The 21727-nt window shown below is 42.2% G+C and overlaps 1 protein-coding gene and 1 pseudogene across 1 annotated transcript; both read right to left on the reverse strand.

Annotated features, from left to right (window-relative positions):
* Window positions 1-8022: 8022 nt before the first annotated feature.
* LOC105729242 (melanoma-associated antigen C2) lies at window positions 8023-10232 on the reverse strand. The gene is made up of 2 exons (XM_012469913.2): window positions 10143-10232; window positions 8023-9834 (listed from the first exon to the last, which is right to left on the reverse strand). Exon 2 carries the CDS (start codon window positions 9764-9766, stop codon window positions 8588-8590), a length of 1179 nt encoding a protein of 392 aa, XP_012325336.1. The 5' UTR covers window positions 9767-9834; window positions 10143-10232; the 3' UTR covers window positions 8023-8587.
* A 9789-nt stretch (window positions 10233-20021) lies between these two features.
* On the reverse strand, window positions 20022-21727 carry LOC105729249 (melanoma-associated antigen C2-like; annotated as a pseudogene).

Below are 21727 nucleotides of genomic sequence, written 5' to 3' on the forward strand. Positions count from 1 at the left end.
GGTTATGGCAAATGTGTAACAAGTATTCAGCATTACAGTAACATACAGAATTGTTTCACCATCTCAAATCGCCTGTGTGCTTCACTTATTCATATATGCCCCTCCAACTCCTACCCGCTCTGAGGGCCGAGGAACCACTGAACTTTTCATTGTATCCACAGTTACCTGTTCCAGAATACAGTTGGAATCATAAATTATGCACCATTTTTATATTTTCTGTTTTCACTTAGAAATATGCTTTCAAGATTCTTCTACGTGATACAACTAACAATGACTGAAAGTTCCTGTTGCTCCACATACTTGTCAATATTTGTTATTTCAGTGTTGCAGATTTCAGCTATTCTCATGGGTATCTAGTGCCATCTCCTAGTTGTTCTAATTTGCAATTTCCTAATGACATATAATATTAAAAATCTTCTCATGTGTTTAATTGTCATTCATATATATTCTTTGCTGAGGTGCCTGTTTAGATTTTTTTTTTTTTTTGCCCATTTTAAATCAGATTTTTTGTTTTCTTACAGTTGGATCTTAAAGAGTTTTGTGTATATTTTAATGCATGTCTTTCGTCAGATACTAGTTTCACAAATCTTTTATAACTGTTTCTGGCTTGCCTTTCATTCTCTTAGCAATGTGTGTTGCAGAATAGAATTTGTAAGTTTTAATGAAATTCAACTTATGTCTTTTTTTTCATAGATGGTTGGTACTTTAGGTGCTGCATCTAAAATAGTTTGGTGACCAAACCCAAGGTCACCTAAAGATTGTACTCATAAGTCTGACAAAAATTTAAAAGATGATAAAGTATGTGTGTGAAAATATAAGATATTCATATACATTTATTTTAGAGGAAATTAATCGCTGAAACATTTTGGGAAATAAGTCAGCAATATGTTAAAAAATAGGAAATATTCATGTCCTGTTTACTTTGACTCACTTTCCACATTCATATGCCTTTCCTATAAGAAATTACATGCATTTGCCCAATAATTTGTGTTCAAAGTTGTTGATTGTAGTTTTATTAATTACAGCCACAAAGGAGAAACAAACACATGTTAATCAGGAGGAGATTTGTTCAATTTGTTATTTCACCGAAATAAATTATAATTCTAGGGAGTAATTACAAAAGCAATATAAATCTATATGTGGTTTCATGGAAAGCTTTTGCATCCATTGTAATAAGTGAGTAGTTGGGTTTGTTAGGATGCCATAGCAAAGTGCCACAAGCTGGGTGATAGAAACAGAAATTTCTTGTCACAGTTTTGGATTCTGGTAGTCCAAGAGCAAGGTGTATGCAAGGTTGGTTCCCTCTGAGGGCTATGAGGGAAGGATGTTTTTCAGGCTTCTTTCCTTGCCTTGTAGATAGCTGTCTTCACCTCATGTCTGTTCACATTATCATATCGGTATACATATCTCTGTGTCCAAAATTCTCCTTTTTAAAAGGACACCAGTCATATCAGATTAAGGCCCACATTAGTAACCTCATGTTAACTTGATTGCCTCTAAAATGATCCTATCTCCAAATAATGCCACATTTTGATATTGACATAGGATTTTGGAGAGGATGCAGATGAACTTAGAATAGTGGTAAAGGCGAGTGGCAGATCTATACTATATCATTTCCCATGTATAGATGTATAGTGTGTGTGTGTGTGTGTGTGTGTGTATGCAGATCTATGTTTATAAAAGCCTGAAATCAGCTTTTAACTTCTGAGTAGAAGGCTGAATTTTAGAGGAACTTTGCAAGGGGGAAAATTGTGACGTGTATTTTTAGAATTTTTTTTGCATGAAGAATACATGCACTATCTTCTTTCAAGTAAAATATTAAAGTAAGCCTAAGAACAGGAGCAGGAGCAGTGCAGTAGTCAGATAAAGTAACAGCAAACTGAAGGAACAGAAAAAAATATCCCTGAAATTTAAATGGCTTTACACAACAAGGTTATTTTTATTCACATAAATTCTGATTCGAGTTGGCAAGGTGTTATGGGCTGAATTGCGCCCCTCCCCCTAAATTCATATATCCAGGTCTTAACCCCTAGTACTGCAGAACATCACTGTATTTGGAGATAGAACCTTTGAAGAGGCAATCAAGGTAAAATAAGGTCATATGTGTAGTACCTTATTCAATATGACTAATGTCATTATAAGAATTAGAAATTAGGACACAGACACTCACACCAAGTAACAACCACGTGAGAATTCAGTCAGAAGGCAGCCGTCTACAAACCATAGAACAAAGCCACAGACTAAAATCAGCCAACAACTTGATCTTGGATTTTCAGCCTCCAGAAATATGAGAAAATAAGTTTCTATTGTTTAAGCCACACAGTCGGTGGCATTTTGTTATGGGATAATAAACAAATACACAACGAGTCTTGGCTCTCACGTGATTCAGGAATTGAAGCTGCTTTCATCTTTTAGCTGCACATCACAACATGGTAACTGCTGAAATGAAAAGAAAGCATGGGAATTTTGCACTGGCTTCGGCCTAACTACAAATATGCAACCAGGGAAGAGAGGTAGACGAGATAGAAATGGGCACTTGTACTGTTACCCAGAAACTATTACAGTGCTCAGTTACAAGCAACTATTAACATTTATGACAATAAGTCCCTTCAATTCTTGGAATAGTTTCTGGGAAGGCAAACATTGCCTTGAAATCTTCCAATTGTTTTTAGATCCTATTAGGAAACTGCGGTTTCCAATACAGTATTACATCTAGTTTTAAAACAATTATTTAACTCTTGGCAGGGAGGGCTCCACCTTTTTCCCTCAATAGCACTTTTGTGCACTGCCATTTTAATAACCTGTAAAGTATCTTAAGGCTGAGAATGTTCTCATTCCTTTTGATGTACAGTATATATCTTACCCTGTGAACCTCTGCTACCTTCCAATGACTGAACATTCCTGAGTTGTACAGGTCTCAAACTTTGAACCTCAGGTGATCCGCCTGCCTCAGCCTCCCAAAGTGCTGGGATTACAGGCGTTTGCCACTGCTCCTGGCCTCCTATAGTTGTACAGGTGTCTGTGACACACTGCAAATCAGGATTTTCCTGCGGTGCAGGTACACAGACAAGAGACACTGGAAGGATGGATAACTATTGCTTTCTTTTTAAATCAGACCTAGCATGTCCACCAAGGAACCCTTGTTCGTATCATAGGTGAACTTCAGAATTTTGTGTTTTGTTTTTTAGAAATTTGGCTTCTTGGCCAGGCGCGGTGGCTCACACCTGTAATCCCAGCACTTTGGGAGGCCGAGGTGGGCAGATCATCTGAGGTTGAAAGTTCAAGACCAGCCTGATAAACATGGAGAAACCCCATCTCTGGGCATGGTGGCACATGCCTGTAATCCCAGCTACTCAGGAGGCTGAAGTAGGAGAATCATTTGAACCCAGGAGGAGGAGGTTGCGGTGAGCGGGGATCACGTCATTGCACTCCAGCCTGGGCAACAAGAGCAAAACTCCATCTCAAAAAAAAGGAAGAAGAAAGAAAAAAAGAAATAAGGCTCCTTGTTGTTTATTTACAAAGTGATTTCTATAGTCTTTTCTCACCTACAAAGTTTTTGAGGGAAGCTTTGGTTTTGGATCACTTATGAAAACTCATTCATCTTTGTATGTGTTCAGTGGCCTATTTCAAATAAATCTTTTTACAGTCCTACTCCTAATATCAAATATCAGGATGATTTCAAAAACTCTGTCTCTGACTTTAGCATTACATCCCTAAAACCAGTATGTTATGTGGCAAATAAGATTCCACCCACCAGCTTATGTGGAAATGCTTTGAGAGTGTGTTGAAGATGCCCATGGTAGGTACTGAAATATCACTGTCCAAAATGCACATTTACATCAAAGAGCTGTTGTTATCATAGAGGATCCAGGGTGAGGGATAAAACAGTCAGTGAACTTCTGCAGGGAGTAGGAATGGCTTATGTCAGGGGAAGGGCAGTTGACTTCAGGCTACTACCCTGGGAGCCGGGCCCAGTCTTCACAAGAAGAAACCTTAGTGACAAGCTGATCAGCAAGCCAGGTTCCAGAATTAGGTAAGAGAGCATGCAGAGAAGGTCAAAAGGAGGGTCCTATAATGTGGGAAAGAGCTGGGACTGAACAAAACTGCTGATCCCTGGACAGAGCCAGCTCTAAAGAAACCTAGGGCTCATGACAGGAAGAATTTAAGTAAAGAAAGGCCACAACAATTCCTGAATTGTATTTCATTTTCATTGTCACCTTCCTTCTTTAGGCTGAACCTAATATCTTAGCCATGTGGTTATCTTTAGGTCACCTCAAAGATATTAAGAAGAGTGAAGAGAACTGACGTTAACAGGCAGAAGGCCTCCCTCAGGCTGGGGAGCAGTGGGAACAGTGTGGGCCTAGATGAATTCATACCAGGGTTCAAGTACCAGCCCTGTCACATTCTAGCCACGTGATCTCGGGGAAATTATTAAACACTGTGAGCCTCAGGTTCCCCTATGTAAAATAGGTTTTGTAAGTCCTGTCTTGTAGAATTGCTGGAAGATACATAACGTGAGTAAAGCATGTGGCATAGTGTCTGACATACATTGGAACTTAATGAATGGCAGTTGTAATCAAATATGATTACAACCCCAGAGGCTACTGCTACCTTTTTAAAAAAAATTCAGCTCTTATTTTTATGATTCAAAAATCTGGGAAAATATGTAGCTGAATACATCACAGAATAAGTACTCAAGCAATAATTCAGCTTCCTAAATAAAACTCAGTACATTGTCTTTATGAAAGGATATGTTGTATACTTTGGGTAAGGTAAGACTTTTGTAGCTGTAATGCAACTGAAAGATCATAGATTTTGAGTGAAGGACAAACTCCTTTTCACCTTCCCCATTGCTCATCCATTGAAACCACTATTTCTATTTATGCTTCACTAAAAACCTAGCCCTTGTTTACAGTTCCCCATATTACATTCAAAATAACCCAATTAAAAGTCCTGTCAATGGAATGGGCTCTGGCTCTCCCTGGCCAGGCAAATGAGTTCCAGCCTAGAGGCTTCTGAGCACCACTTCAAGGAATTATCACTATATTTCTCAGGAAACCCTCGCAGATGATGGGTATCAATCACCTAGTCCTTGCACTGTGTTCAAGTGCACCAGCACAAGAGCTGCAAGACACCATCTGTTACTTCCCCATGTGGAGACTCCTCTCTGCCTCATCCTTCATCCAGAGGGAACTGCTCAGAGCAATTTTCCATTCCAGGCTTTTCTCTCACCTTCAGAGAGTCTGAGCCCTGCCACCACCCAGATTCATAACAATCAGCTCCCACAGAAGCACCTGCAGTTTCCTGAAGCCCAAAACTGCCTTAGTTTAGGGCCTTCATACTTGAAGGCTCCAACTGGAGTCTCACCTCCCCACTCTTTTAATTCATTCTTTAGATCGTAGAGAAAATCTTACCTTTCCTGATATGGTTTGCTGCACCTAGACTTTACCATGTTATGGGTAGGAATAAACCTTGTTTTGTTAATATCCCCACTACTAACAGTGCCTTCCACAAGCTAATGCTGAAATAATGTTCAGCAAGTAAAGGAGTTGGTGAGGCTTTTATTTATTAAGATTTAAATTCTGTTAATTCTTTAATAAGCCAAACAAACCCAAATATGTATCTTTAATTTTCAAGAACAACAGAATAAAGGGGATGAGGAAAGTCAAAAATTAACAATCCCTTATTTTGTTCCACTATTTAAATGATGAGTCCTTTCACATTTTAAAGGAAATTCCAATCCCAACACCACATTACACTGTTTCAGATCATGAGACAGAAAGGTTTCATTTTTTCCTTACAAATTATCAAATTCTTACTCTTAAACCAGATAAACAGCAGTACATGTGTGATGAATACTCATAAACTAAGATTCTGAAGTGAATTAAGCCAATCAAAAAGAGAAGCATTTGAAAAAATCCCCCACACCCCATCCAAAAATGTTAAACTCTAAGTCACTCATATGAAACAGGAACATAAAGAACACTGTGGTCCCTCTGGCTCCACTCTGGCCCTCCACTGCATAGAACCTCGACTACCCTCTTCAAACACAGACGGGGAATCTGCCTCAGACTTCACTCAGGACAGAAGTTGGAGGACATGACACTGGAGCTTGCACTGGGATGGCAGTAGCATCATCTGTGGTATCAATTATGGCCTGGGCTCTGTCTTCCACATCTTTCAAAGCATCCACGTACCAGGATGGAAAGGAACTAGGGATGGTACTGGATAGCTTGGCTAAAAACTCTAGGACTAAACAAGAGAGCACAAAGGGAAGATGAAAAGGAGGGGGGCTATAAGGTGAAAAATGCTGGGGATGGACAAATCTGCCAGCACCTGGACAGCCAGCTCTCAAGAAACCTAGGGCTCAGAACAAGAGGACTTTAGGTAATGAAAGCCAATAATATTCCCTGAATTGTACTTTATTCCCATTTTTATCTTCCATCTTTAGGCCTAACTTAGTATCTTAGCCACATGGTTCAACTTTATTTCACCTGAGAGACAGTAAGAAGTGTGAAAAGGGCCGGGCGTGTGGCTCACGCCTGTAATCCCAGCACTTTGGGAGGCTGAGGCAGGTGGATCATGAGGTAAAGAGACCGAGACCATCCTGGCCAACATGGTGAAACCCCGTATCTACTAAAAAAAAAAAACATTAGCTGGGTGTGGTGGCGCGCACCTGTAGTCCCAGCTACTTGGTAGGCTGAGGCAGGAACACTGCTTGAAACCGGGAGGCGGAGATTGCAGTGAGCTGAGCTCACGCCACTGCACTCCAGCCTGGCGCCTTGCGACAAAGGGAGACTCTGTCTCAAGAAAAAAAGAAGTGTGAAAAGAAGTAACAGGCAAAGGCCTTCCTCAAGCTAGGTGGGGACAGTGTGGGCCTAAATGAATTCAGATCAGGGCTCAAGTCGCAACCTTGTCACAGAGGAGGGAATTTATCACGCATTATGAGCCTTGGGTTCTTCATCTGTAAAATGGGTTTGATAAGCCCTGTCTTGTAGAATTGCTGGAATGCATGTAATGTGAGTAAAATACCTGCCACAGTGCCTGGCGTATATTGGAATTTCAATAAATCATAGTTATCTGATTATAACACCAAAGGTTACCACTATCTGTTGGGCAAAATGCAGCTCTTAATTTTGTTATCCAAAACATCTCAGAGAATATGTAGGTGAATGTGTCATGGAAACCCAACTTAACCAAAACTTTGATTTCATAAATAAAACTCAGTACATTTTTTTTTCTGACAGGGTATATTGTATAATTTGGAAAAGGGAAGGCATCTTCAGCTGGAATGCAACTCAAAGATGCTAGAATTTGAGTTAAAGACCAACTCCTTTACACCTTCCCCATTGCTCATCCATCCAAACCACTATTTTTCTTTATCCTTCACTAAAAATCTAGTCCTTGCTTACAGGTTGCTCACGTTACATTAAAAATACGCTAATTAAATGTCTTTCAATGGAGTGGGCGCTGGCTCTCCCAGGCCAGGCAAGTAAGTGCCAGCCTAGGGGCTTCTGAGCAACACTTCAAGGGATTATCACCCTATTTCTCAGGAAATCCTTGCAGATGATGGGTATCAATCACCTAGTTCTTGCACTTTGTTCAAGCTCACCAGTTAGAGAGCTGCAGGACACCTCCCATTACTTCCCCATGTGGAGACTCATCTCTGCCTCATCCTTCACCCAGAGGGAACTGCTCAAGCAGTTTTCCATTCCAGGCTTTTCTCTCACCTTCTACGAGTCTGGCCCCTGCCACCACCCAGCTTCATGACAATCAGCTCCCACAGAAGCAACTGCAGTTTCCCAAAGTTCGAAACTGCCTTAACTCATTTGAAGGTTCACATCTAGAGTCCCACTTCCCCAGTATTTTTAAGACGTTCTTTAGATTATAGAGAATATCTTACCACCTTCCCGACATGGCTTCTCTCCTAGACTCTACCATTTTAAGGGTAGAGACAAGTATTGCTTTTCATAGTATCCCCACTACTAAAAGCACCCTCCACAAATAAATGCTCAAAGAATGTTTAGCAAATAGTCACTGAGGCCTTTATTTATTAAGATTGAATTTCTGCTACTTTCTTGAATAAGCCAAGCAAATCCAGGTATGTATCTTTAATTTGGAAGAGCAACAGAGTAACAGGATAAGGACATGCAAATATCAACCATACTTTATTTTGTTCCACCATTTAACTGCAGAGTTATTTCACATTTTAAAGAAAATTCTTGCCGAACATCACAATATAATGTTTCAGTTCACAGAATAAGACAGGTTTTCCCTTTTTTTCTTATGAAATATAACTCTTTCTCTTAAAACAGACAAAGAGCAACACAAGTGTAAATAATATTCATAAACTAAGATTGCAATTCAGAGATGCTAGAATTTGAGTCAAAGACCAACTCCTTTATTGGAAAGAGAAGCATTTGTAAAATACACCCCACACACACACACAAAAACTGTTAAACTCTAAGTCACTCATATGAAACAAGAACACAAAGAACACTGTGGTCCCTCTGGCTCCACTCTGGCCCTCCACTGCCTAGAACCTCAACTGCCCTCTTCAAACACAGGGAAGACCGTGCCTCAGACTTCACTCAGGACTGAAGTTGGAGGACATGACACTGGGGCTTGCACTGGCCATGGCAGTAGTATCATCTGTGGTGTCAATTATGGCCTGGGCTTTGTCTTCCATATCTTTCAAAGCATCCACGTACCAGGATGGAAAGTAATAAGGGATGGTAGTGGATAGCTTGGCCAAAAACTCTAAGACTTTTCTCTTGGTGGCTTCTGAATGGGCTCTTGGACCCCACAAGAATTCATAATGTGGAGGAGCACTGTTGGGCACCTCCTGGTACTCCAGGTACTTTCTCTGCACCCAATCTTTAATGAGGAGCTCTCCTGGCTCCCCATATATAAAGTGCTCCCTCCCAGGATACACCCCTATTGCACTCAACACTTCCCAGATGACCTCCTCAGGGACACAGCTGCCCTTTATGAAGATGATACTGAGAATAAGAATCAGGAGACAGTTCTGGGGCATGCCCTGGTCATCAATCAGGCTTCCCTCCCAGGTGAGGTCTAATGTGTCTTCAAAGAAATAGCAGTGGTTGTCAGGGTCCGTATCAGTCAGGGAAATGCCAAAAATTAGCTCTACGAACACATGGGCTTTCCCAAAGATCATAGGAAAATAGTCCTTATACTTCTTGGTGACAGTAGTCAGCATCTCTGCTTTTGTGACAGGCTCCTTTTTTTGATATTTGAGGAGAAAAAACTGCACCAACTCAGTCACCTTTTCATCCAGCACATACCTGCTCAAGGACTGACTATCTAGGAAAACCTGCCATACAGGTGTTTCCTCCTTTTCTTCACTGCTAGACTCCTCCTCCAGTGGGGTCCACAAGAAAGGGGAGGAGCAGGAGTTCAGAGAACTCTGGGGAGGATTCTCCAGAGGACTCTGTGGAACACCCTGGGGAGACATCTCAGGAGGACGCTGGGGAGGAATCTCGGGAGGACTCTGGGGAAAAGGTGGTATCCCAGCAACAGGCATCTCCTCATCTTCTGAAGCACTCAGAAATAGAGTACAGAGTGAGGATGAGGACGAGGAAGAAGAGGAGGGGAATACAAAGTGGAAAGAGGAAGAGGAAGTGGAGGAGGAATCCTCCTCTTCCTCATCTATGGAATCCTGTGCATCTACCAAGTCCTCTATCACAGTCGGGTTCTGGAAGTCTTGCTCAAAGCTGAGGTGTGAAAGGTTTGGAAAGAGAGGCATGAGGCCTGTTGTTCAGGAGCAGCAGGTAAACGTGTGAGCAGGAATGGAGATGATGGGATCCCGCAGGCCTGAGGCAGAGAGTGACAGTGTGAGTGGCCTCGGCTGAGAAAGGCACACATAATTGATCTAACAAAGGCAGCCTTACATCTCTCCTTCTCTTAAAGTGGTCCTCTAGGGCCTCAAAGGTCTCCTGTCTTCCTAGGGGGTTTGTTCCCTGGGAACCTGTAAGAGGATGTGAGGAAGCACCTCGGGGCACAGCTGGTAGGCAGAACCCCAGGCTTCAGGACTGACAGTAGGTGGTTAGGACTGGGTGCTGCCGGATCTGCTGTGTTTGTGGGGGTAGGGCCCTTGGTACACCGTCAGGGTGTGCACTCACCTTGACTCCTGGCACTGCCTGGGCCTCCTCTGCTGTGCTGGCTTTAGGAAGTGCAACTCAGACCCAGTTCGTCACCGCCTGGTTCCTGGAGCACCTGCAAGAGGACGTGAAGGAGCACCTCAGGCTAAAGACTACAGCTGGGGCTTGGGCCTCCCAGGGCTGACAGGTGGGGCTGGCCAGACTCCCAGAGCCCCACAGTTACAGGGTTCATAGCCCCCTCAGAATTTAACTAGTATTGTCACATTTTCTCAGACCGAGCCACGTCCCTACCGCTCTTTCGACTTGAGGCAAAACCTCTGGACAACTTCCACATCCCTGAGAGCAGTCGGGGCAGCCTCACATCTGCTCTGATGCACATATGACACCTCAGTCCTCACTCTTATCCCCAGCAGGGACTGGGAATCTTCCCTCTGCCTACCGGAGGCAGCTGCCTCTGCTGACTTGCCGTGGGACCCTCAGACCAAGGCCTCCCCCTCCCCTACACCTCTCACTCAGAAATGAGGGGGCTGCGGCTCAGCCTGAGCCGACTGGGGAGCTCTACGAGGGCTGATATGAGGAGCAGGGTGGGAATCTGTCCTCTGAGGTGGGGGTTCCCCTTGCTCTCCTCAAAGTCTCCCTATTTATTCCCTACAGGGCCGGCACCTCCTCCCTTCTTCTGTCATGGGGATGCGTCCCTCTGCTCTCAGCGGCCATTTTCCTGTCTGGGACCTACAAGTCCCACGGCAGGGGCAGGGCGGGCCGAAGCTTCTTCTCTCTATGGTGGGAGGTCCCTCAGTTCTCTCTCAGGGCCCTCACCTTGAGTACTGCCCAGTTCTGACTTCCTCCGCTGACCTGAGTCCAGACTTTCACAAAACGCCGCAGCTACCTCAGACTCCCAAGATGGAGGTTGGGAAAGCACATCCGGGAACCCTGCGGGGGTTGACCAGCGCTGACGCCAGGGGCAGCGTGGGGCGGGGCCTCCTCTCTGCGGAGGAACCACCAGCCCCCACCACTTCTCAGCCTCGTTTTCATCCCTCCTTCTACGCTCCCAGATGCGGAGGAACCACGCCGCACCTCTCTGCCTCCTTCCACCTTTTCCTGACTACTTTCCCTCACTCCTGCTCCACTTCTTCCTGCCCTCCTCAGCGACCCCTCTCACTCCTTTATGCCCACTTCCCTAACCTCCTCCAACCCCTTTCCATCCACCTCCCGGTCCTCTTTCACCGCTTCCTCCTTCTTCCCTGCCCCCTCTCATCCCTTCTCGCCCTCCTCCCTGTCTTCCCCACCCCATTCTGTCTTCCCTGACCCCTCTCTCCCCTTAATGCCCACCTCCCCACCCCTTCCTACCCTTTCCTGTTCACCTTCCACCCACTTTCACCTTTTATTGCCCACCTTCCCATTCCCTCCCACCCCTTCCTATCCACCTCCCAACTTAATCCAACCTCTTCGTGCTCACCAACCTGCCCTCTTCCACCCCTTCCTGCCTACCTCCCCACTCCCACCTATTTCTGTTAACTTCCTCACCCTTCACCCACCTCTCCCTGCCCACCTTTCCGTTTTTACCTCTCCAAGTCTTTTTCTATGGGTGTCAGCAGGGAGTGGCTGGGCGACGCCTGGGCCTCCCCTCCATGTTGGGAGGTCATTGTTCTTCCACAGAGTTCTCTTCTTGTTTGTTAGCCAGCCCTGGGGCTCCTCTCTCTGCATAACTGAAACTGCCACCCTCAGAGAAATCTTCCCCTCCGGCTGACTCCCAAAATGGAAGTCAGAAAGCTGTACATCTGGGGACCCTGATGGGTTCCTCCAGAGCTGGCAGCAGGCACAGGGACAGGGGAGGGGCACTACCAGCCTTGGGTGTTCCCTTCCAGCCTTCCTGAGGGGCTGTGCCTGGACTCTTGAAACTGCCTGGACTCACTCCCTCTGTGCGTCGGAGTCTTTCACCTCCGAATAAGCCCCTCCCATCCCTGAGACCTGCGAGTTAGAATAGAGGGAGAATCGCATCCCTCCACAATGGGATAGGGCCTCCCAGGCCCCAGGCAGGGCTCTGGTGCCCTGGGTCTGAAATGAGGTGGGAAGGCCCCTTAATCTTCCTCAAGGTTTTACTCCTTACAGGGCCTGCACTCCCCACTTCTCCTATCCAGACAGCAACAGTTGTTCTGTCATCCTCTAAAATCCATTCCAAAACCTTCCACTTTAAGTACTGCTGTGTGTGAAATTAATACAATCTCTCGCCTAACCTATGTCAACGGCTTCCTTAGTTTTGTTTCTTTTTCTATCCTTGTCCCAGAAAAACCTTTTGTCTTTTCTGCAGCCTGTGAGTGATCCTTTTAAAAACCAATACATTATTAATTTTTTAAAATACACTCATCAGATTTAACTATTATGTGAAATTATATGTATTTTGTCAAATGCATGGAGTCCCATATCTACCAACCAAGTATTATACCAACCACTTCTATCACCCTAAAAGTCCCCTGTGCATCTCTTTTGAGGTCAATCAAGGCACTTCTCCAAAGATTCTAGCAACTATACTGTTTTCAGTTCACATTATTTTAACTTTCAAAATTTGTCATATGAGTAGGTTCACAAAATATGGATTTAAAAGTGTGGCTGTACCATTTTTCAGTTCAACTATCAAGGAATGAGAATTCCTCTTGTTCCATATCCTCTCTTACATTTTGTATTTTATGTTTTCCAATGTTAGCCATTCTAATAAGCCTGTATTTGAATCTCATTTGGTTTTTGTTTGCATCTTCCTAATGACAGATGACGTTGGTCATCTTTTTATATGCCTTTTGCTGATTGGTATATTCTTTTCAGTAAAGCGTCTGTTCAAATCATTTGCATCTTTTTAAAAATTAATAGACATCATTTTTAGAGCATTGCTAATCCCAAAATGCAAAGAGAAACCTTCATCAAAGTTATAGAGTTCCCACATATATATGCCTCCCCCAATTCCTGCCCTGCCCTATTCACACACACACAGTGTCTCCTAGTATTTATATTTTGTATTATTATGGCATGTTTGCAACAACTGATGGGCCTGTATTTATACCTCATTATTAGGTAAAGTCCACAGTTTACATCAGAACTCACTCAACGTTGGGGATGCTACAGGTTTTGATAAGTGTGTAATGGTGAGCATTCATCATTACAGTATCACACAGAATTGTTTCACCATCCTAAATCTCCTGTGTGCTTCACCTATCAATTCCCTTTGCCTCAAACCTAACCCTTCAGCCTCTGGAAACCACTGATATTTTTAGTGTATTCATAGTTACCTGTTCCAGAATATTGTATGATTGGAATCATACATAATGTAGCCTTTGAAGATTTTATTCTTTCACTTAGCCTTATGCTTTTATGATTCCTCCAGGTCTATCCTACTAACGATGACTGAAAGTTCCTGTTGCTCAACATATGAGTCAATATTTGATGTTTTGGTGTTTTGAATGTCAGCCATTTTCCAGGGTGTATAGTGCTATCTCCTAGTTAATTTGCAATTCTCAAATGACATATGACATCGAACAGTTTTATATGCTTATTTTAAATTCCTATATATTCATTGGTTGTGTACCTGTTTATAGTTTTTATTATAACCAAACTTTATTATAACCAAACTTTTTATTATAACCCAACTTTAAATTGGGTTGTCTTCTTATGGTTGGATTTTCAGAGTTTTGAACATATTTAAACGCATATCTTTTATCAGATATGTGTTTCACAAAACATTTATTCCAGTCTCTAGATTGTCTTTTCATGATCTCAACAGTGACTTTTCAGAGTTGAAGTTTTTAGTTTTAATGAAGTCCAATTTATCTCTTTTTTCTTAGATAGCTGGTACTTTCAGTGTTGCATCTGAAAAAGTCGTCATCAAAACTAAGGTTAGCTAGGATTTGCACTCATAAGTTTAACCACATTTTGGTGTTGCATCTAAGACCCATCACCAAACCCAAAGTCACCTAGGGTTTGTCCCCATAAGCTTGACCAACATTGAAAACTCTGATAAAATATGTTTGTAAATAAATGAATCATTTCCCCATAGACAAAGATGGGGAATAATAAAAATTATTATTAAAGAATAATAATTTCCTCTGTTAATGTGAGATAATTAATTGGTGAAATATTTTAGGGAAAAAAGTCAGTAACATTTTAAAAATATAAAATATTCATACTGACTCAGGTTCCTCATTAAAATTCATTCCCTATAAGTAATTATAAGCACTTATCCAAGAATTTATGCTCAGAGATGTTGATTGTATTTATATTAATTATAGTCACAAAAGATAAACAAATATTTGTTCATCAAGAGGAGATTTGTTCAATTCATTATTGCACAGAAATAAATTGGAATTATAGGAAATAGTCCCAAAAGTAAGATAGATCTATTAACATTTGTGTTGTCATGGAAAGTTCTTGATTCCATTTCAATAAGTGATTATATTGACATGTTAGGGGCGCCATAGCAATGTACCACAACCTGGATGACATAAACAACAAAAATATGTTGTCTCACAGTTGTGGAGTCTGGTAGTCAAAAAGCAAGGTGTACAGAAGGTTGATTCCTTCTGAGGGCTGTGATTAAAAGATGCATTCCAGGCCTCTCTCCTTGCTTTGTAAATGGCTGTCTTCATGTATGCTCACATTGTCATCCTTCTACTCATAGCTCTATGTCCAAATTCCCCCCTTTTAAAATGACTCCCATCATGTTCAATTAGGGCCAGCATTAAAAACCTCATTTTAACTTGATTGCCTCTGAAATAATCCTATCTATCTCCAAACAAGGCAACATTTTAATTTCAAGGTAGAATTTTAGGAGAATGCAATCGAACCTATGATAGTGGCAAAGGCAAGTGGCATATTTATATGTATATTTTACTCATGTTTAGTTATATTTATACACACACATATAAAAATATAAATTATTTTTATATAAATTTATATATGCTTGTGGGTATGTGTGTATATATATATATACACACACACACATACACACCCACATATATATTACTACATCTATCTTTTAAAAACTTGAAATTAACTTTTAAAATTTATATACCACATTGTGGAAGTTCTGAGTAGAGGTCAATATGTTGGAGGAACTTTGCAAGGGTAGAATTGTGATTTCTATGTATTTTCATCATCTTTTGCAACGATAATATATGCAGCATTTATTTGAAGGAAAAGCATTAAAACAAGCCTTATAAAAGGAAGAGGAGCAGTGTAGTAGTCAGATAAAGTAACAGTGAGCTAATGGAATTTAAAAAATTCCTGAAATTTAAATGGTTTAACACAACAAGTTTATTTTTGTGCATATAAATTCTGATTTTAGTTGGCAGGATATTATGGGCTGAATTATACCCCTTCCTCCAAATGCATACATACAAAGTCACTGTATTTGGAGATAGAGCCTTTGAAGATGTAATTAAGGGAAAATTAGGTTTTATGGTTAGCATCTTATTCAATATGACTGGTGTCTTCACAGGAGGAGGCGCTTAGGATACAGACACACAGAACAAGGGACAACCATGTAAGAATTCCATGAGAAGGTGGCCATTTGCAAGCCACAGAGTGCCCACAGAAGAATTCAAACCAGCCAACATATTGATCTGGGATTTTTTTAGTCTCCAGAATGTGAGTAATACATTTCTACTGTTTAATCACACAGTCTATAGTATTTTGTTATGGAATAATAAACTAATCTACAGGGGGTCATGGCTCTCACATCACCCAGGGATCCAAGCTGCTTTCACCTTGTACATCACAACAGATGTTAACTGCTAAACAGAAATGAAAACATTGGAATGATGCACTGGCTTCTATCTAACTATAAATGAACCAACCATAAAGACAAGATATACGAGATGGAGATTGGCACTTGTATTCTCTCCCATAAGCCGTTATGGTGCTCAGTTAAAAGCAACTACTATAGTTTATGATAGTAATTCTCTTCATTTCTTGGAATTGTTTCTGGGAATGCCAACATGGCCTTGAAATCTTCCAACATTTCTTGCACCTACTAGGTGACTTGTAATTTCAAAAACAGGATTGCATCTAGTTTTAAAACAATCCTATAAGTCTTGGCAGGGAGGGTTAACCTTATTCCCTCAGTAGTACTTTTCTCCATTGTCATTTTAACAATCAATATAGGTCAGGCACGGTGGCTCTCGCCTGTAATCCCAGCACTTTGGGAGGCTGAGGCAGGCAGATCACTTGAGGTCAAGAGTTCAAGACCAGCCTGTACAACATGGTGAAACCCCGTTTCTACTAAAAATACAAAAGTTTTCTGGGCTTGGTGGCACACACCTGTAGTTCCAGCTACTTGGGAGGCTGAGGCGGGAGAATCACTTGAACCTGGGAGGCAGAGTTTGCAGTGAGCCGAGTTTGCGCCACTACACTCCAGACTCTGTCTCAAAAAATAAAAATAAAAAATAACCAATATGTGTTAGTCAGGGTTCTCTAGAAGGACAGAACTAATTGGATAGACGCACATGTAAAGGGGAGTTGATTAAGGGGTATTAACTCACACAATCACAAGGTCCCACAATAGGCCATCTGCAAGCTGGGGAACAAAGAAGCCAATCCAAGTCCCAAAGCTGAAGAACTTGGTGTCTGATGCTAGAGGGCAGAAGCATCCAGCACAGGAGAAATATATAGGGTGGAAGGCTAAACCAGTCTAGTCTTTTCACTTTCTTCTGCTTGCTTTTTATTTTGGGTGCACTGGCAGCTAATTAGATTGTGCCCACCCAGATTAAGGGTGGGTCTATTTTTCCCAGTCCACTGAATCAAATGTTAATCTCCTTTGGCAACACCCTCACAGAGACACACCCAGGGACAATACTTGTATCCTTCAATCCAATCAAGTTGACACTCAGTACTAACCATCACAAGTCTACTCCTTGTCAACTTGAACCCATACACATCTCCTGAGATCATACATAACCTTCAAATAAAGACAATAATAAGGTCATAATTATACCTAACATAATACAACTCTCCTTCATACAACTGGAAACACACCAATCCCCAGTCCAAATGCTATTACATAAAGTTAACACACTTAAATGATATGAAGTCAACATATCTTATGTCATATGATAAAGGAAAAAAAGGAATAAAGATATTTTCTTAATACAAGTGTGTGCATGCACAAACATGTTTTTAACAAAAGAAGGAGAAAATACTCATGACAATTACAGTCCTCATTTCTGCAACTGGTCACATGGTCGTAGCTGGTATTGATGACTACCTTCTTCTACTACCCATTCTGTTTGCCTTCAGCGAGCACCTTGGCAGGTTGTGGTTTTTTCCTGGTGGAGTGACTGAAACCTTCATTCCTGAAGGTTCTGGGCCATTTGTAGTCCTACCTGGATTGGGCTGTTGTGGTTCCCCATTGACCTTAATCACAGGGCATGGTAATACTAAGAGATGCCCTAATGGATCTCCTGTATTCCTTGCATATGCTTTCTTACCTCCATTGCAGAGTAGTAGACTGATTTCATCTTGAGAGTCCGGGTCAGTCACCCCAGCCAACACTATAACTCCCTTCTTAGCCTGTTGGCTTAAAGGTAGGATGAGTCTAATGTGGCCAGTTGACAATCTTATTTTCCAGTTTAATGGAATCATTGTTGTGCCTCTTGGTGGCAGTATTTCTTCCTCTGGAACTAAGACCTCTAGGCCAGCAGAAAGTAATGTCATTCAAACAGGAAGCAAAAATGTTGCTACTGGGTCCCTAGCGGTGATGGTGAATGGTGCCACTTCCACCCCTTGATGGCTGGACTCGTGAATCCTGACTATGGGAGAAACAGTACCATATACTGGATACTGATTCAGAGCATACAGGAGCACCACTGTTTCACAAAGCATTGGTCAAGGGTGTATCTTCTGGACCCTCTCAGCTGGGATGAGAAGGTCTAAAGTGACTAATCCATTCCAGCATCCCAATCTCCCTAAGCATTTGAATCCCTTCTTCTACATTAAACCAAGGCAGGAAATGAGGCATTTCCAGCTTGCTCACAGTGGGCCATCTTTTAATCCACATTTTAGCTAACCAAGCAAGTACACTATTAGAACCTTTTTTAACTCCCAAGCTGCAACATTAAATGCAGAATCCCTACTTAGTAGGCCCAAATTAATAAATTCAGTCTGATTCAACTCTGTGTTCCTTCCACCATTATCCCACACCCTTAATATCCATTCCCATGCCTGTTCTCTGAATTTCTGCTTATATAAATTTAAAAACTCAAGCAGTTATTTTCAAGTGTAGTGCACCTCCTCATGGGTCACACTCTGTACTTCACATCTAGGAACCCACCAGGACTTTAGTCTAGTTAGTTGGGGTGGGTCCTGAGGAGAATCAACATTATCTTGCCTGACAACTACCTCCAGGGAGGCCATCACTGTTGCTTCAGGCAGCACAGAGTTTATCTCCTTTGTCACCTCACTTCCCTAGTCCTACCTGAATATCATGGCCACAGGGTTGGTTCATCTTTATATCACCTGAGAAATGTTAAGAATTGTGAAGAGAAGTAGTTTAACAGGTGAAGACCTTCCTCAGGCTGGGAGGAGTGGGGACAGTATGTGCCTAGATCAATTCACAGCAGGTCTCAGTTTCCAGCCCTGTCACATTCTAGCCATGTGAACTTGGAGGAATTCCTTAAGCACTATGAGCCTCAGGTTCTTCGTCTGGGTAAAATGGGTTTGATAAGTCCTTTATCGTAGATGTGCTGGGATGTACATAATGTGAATAAAACACCTGTCACAGTGCCTGACATGTATTGGAATTTTAATAAATGGCAGTCATTATCAATATAATTAAAACCTCAAAGTCTACCACTGTCTGTTTTGAAAAATTCAGCTCTTGTTTTTGTTATCTGAAACATCTCAGAGAACATGTAGGTAAGTATGTCATGAAATACCAACTCAACCAAAATTTTGGCTTCATAAATACAACTCGGTACATTTTCTTTCTGAATGATATATTATACAATTTGGGTAAGGGGAGAATTCTCAAAGTGGAATACAGGTCAAAGACCCTAGAATTTAAATCAAGGACCAACTCCTATTTACCTTCCCCTTTGCTCGTCCATGCAAACCACTATTTTTATTTATCTTCCACTAAAAATCTAGCCCTTGCTTACAGTTGCCCACATTCCATTCAAAATAACCTAATAAAATGTCCTTTTAATGGAGTCAGCTCCGGCTTTCCCAGGCTAGGAGAATGAGTGCCAGCCTGGAGGCTTCTTGGGCAGCACTTCAAGGGATTATCGCCCTATTTCTCAGGAAACCTTTGTAAATGACGGGTACCCATCACCTAGTCCTCGCACTGTGTTCAGGCTCACCAGTACAAGAGCCACAGGACCCCTTACATTACTTCCGTATGTGGAGACTCCTCTCTGCCTCATCCTCCACCCAGAAGCAAGCTGCTCAGGGCAGTTTTCCATTCCAGGCTTTTCTCTCACCTTCTAAGAGTCCAGTCCCTGCCACCACTTAGCTTCATGACAATCAGCTCCCACAGAAGCAACTGCAGTTTCTCGAGGCCCCAAACTACCTTAGCTCAGAGACGTTATTCTTGAAGGCTGGCTTCTGGAGTCTCGCCTCCCCATTCCTTTTTAAACTTGTTCTTATGATTGTAGAGAACATCTTACCACCTTCTTGACATGGCTTCTGCTCCTAGACTCTACTATTTTATAGGTAAGGCATAATTCTTGCTTTTCATTGTGTCCCCACTATTAAGAGTGCCCTCTACAAGAAAATATTCAAAGAATGTTAGGCAAATAAAGCGGGCAGAGATGCTTTTATTTAGTAAGATTTAATTTCTTCTACTTTCTTGGATGAACTAAGCAAAGCCAGGTCTATTTCTTTAGTTTTCATGAACAACGGACTAAACGAGATAAGGAAATGTAACTATTCACCATCCTTTATTATGTTCCACTATTTAACTGCTGAGTTCTTACACATTTCCAAGAAAATTCCTAGTACAATACCATGTGATCCTGTTACAGATCACAAAATAAGAGAGAAGGTTTTCCCAATTTTTTTTTTTTTTTTACAAAATATCAAGGTGTTACTCTTAAACTAGATGAACAGCAATACATATGTGACTAACGTTCATAAAATAAGATTCTGAAGCAAATTCAACCTACTATTAAAAGGAAAATCATTCAAAAAGCATACAAAAAAAAACAGGTAAATCTCTACCTCTCCCATATGGAACAGAAATGCAAAGAACACTGTGTTGTTCCCTCAAGCCCCACTCATGCCCTCCACTACCTAGTACCTTGACTACCCTCTTCAAACACAGAGGTAAGAAACTGCCCTAGATTTCACTCAGGACAAGAGCAGTTTCTGGAGATGACATGGAACCTTGCACTGGCCATGGCAGTAGCATCATCTTTGATGTCAATGATGGTCTCTATCTTCTACATCTTTCAAAGCATCCTTGGAGGTGGTTGGAATGGAGCTAGGGACAGTATTGTTTCACATGGCCAAAATCTCTACTACTTTCCTCTTGCTAGTTTCTGAATGAGCTCTAGGACCCCACAGCCATTCATAACGCAGAGGAGCACTACTGGGCACATGCCAGTATTCCAGGTAATGTCCCTGCACCCCATCTTTAGTGAGGAGCTCCCTGGCTCCCCAATGACTAAGTGTTCCCTCCTAGTATACACCCCTATTGCATTCAGCACTTCCCAGATGACCTCCTCAGAGGCACAGCTCCCCTTTATGAAGATCACACTCAGAATAAATATCAGGGGCTCTGTTCTCAGGCATTCCCTGCCCATCACTCATCCTCCCTTCACAGGTGAGGTCTAATGGGTTTTCAAAGCAATAGGAGTGGTCGGGGTCCACGTCTGTCAGGGCAATGCTAAAAAGAATCTCTATGAACTCACGGGCCTTCCTGAAGATCATAGGAAAGTAGTCCGTGTACCTGTTGATGAAAGTCGTCAGCATCTCTGCCTTTGTGACAGGCTGTTTCTTTGAAATCTGAGGAGAAGAAACTGCACCAACTTGTCCACCTTTTCATCCAGTGTGTAAGTGAACAAGGACTCACTGTCTGGCAAGCCAGGCCAGGTACTTGTATCTTCATCTTCTTGGCTGCTGGATTCTTCATTGAATGGACTCCATAAAGTGGAGGAGGAGCAGAAGCTCAGGAAATCCTGGAAAGGGCCCTGGGGAGGACTCTCAGGAGGATTCTAGGGAAGAGGCAGCATCCCAGCAGACTGCTGCTCCTCCTCCTCTTCAGGAACATGAAGAATCAGAGTAGAGGATGAGGAGGAAGAGTAGGAAGAGAAGAAAGATGAGGAGAAGGAGGAGGAAGAAGAGGAGGAAGATGAGGGGAATAATAAGTGGAAAGAGGAAGAAGAAATGGAGCAGGCATCCTCCTCTTCCTCAACTGTGGAATCCTGTGGATCTACCAAGTTCTCTATCACAATTTGGTTCTGGAAGTCTTCCTCAAAGTTGAGGCTTGGAAAATTTTGAAAGACAGACATAAAGACCTCCTCAGGAGCAGGAGGTAAAGGTGTGAGCAGGGATGTGGATGATGGGATCCCACAGGCCTGGGAAAGAGGGGAACAGTGTGAGTGGCCCCAGCTGAGAAACGCCCCCAT

This window comes from Aotus nancymaae, unplaced genomic scaffold, assembly GCF_030222135.1.
Source record: "Aotus nancymaae isolate 86718 unplaced genomic scaffold, 86718_ANA_hifiasm-v0.15.2.pri h1tg000004l, whole genome shotgun sequence".
NCBI classification, from domain to species: domain Eukaryota; kingdom Metazoa; phylum Chordata; class Mammalia; order Primates; family Aotidae; genus Aotus; species Aotus nancymaae.

Coding starts and splice junctions, on each gene's coding strand:
- LOC105729242 (XM_012469913.2), bottom strand. CDS start 9,766: ATGCCTCTCTTTCCAAACCTTTCACACCTCAGCTTTGAGCAAGACTTC.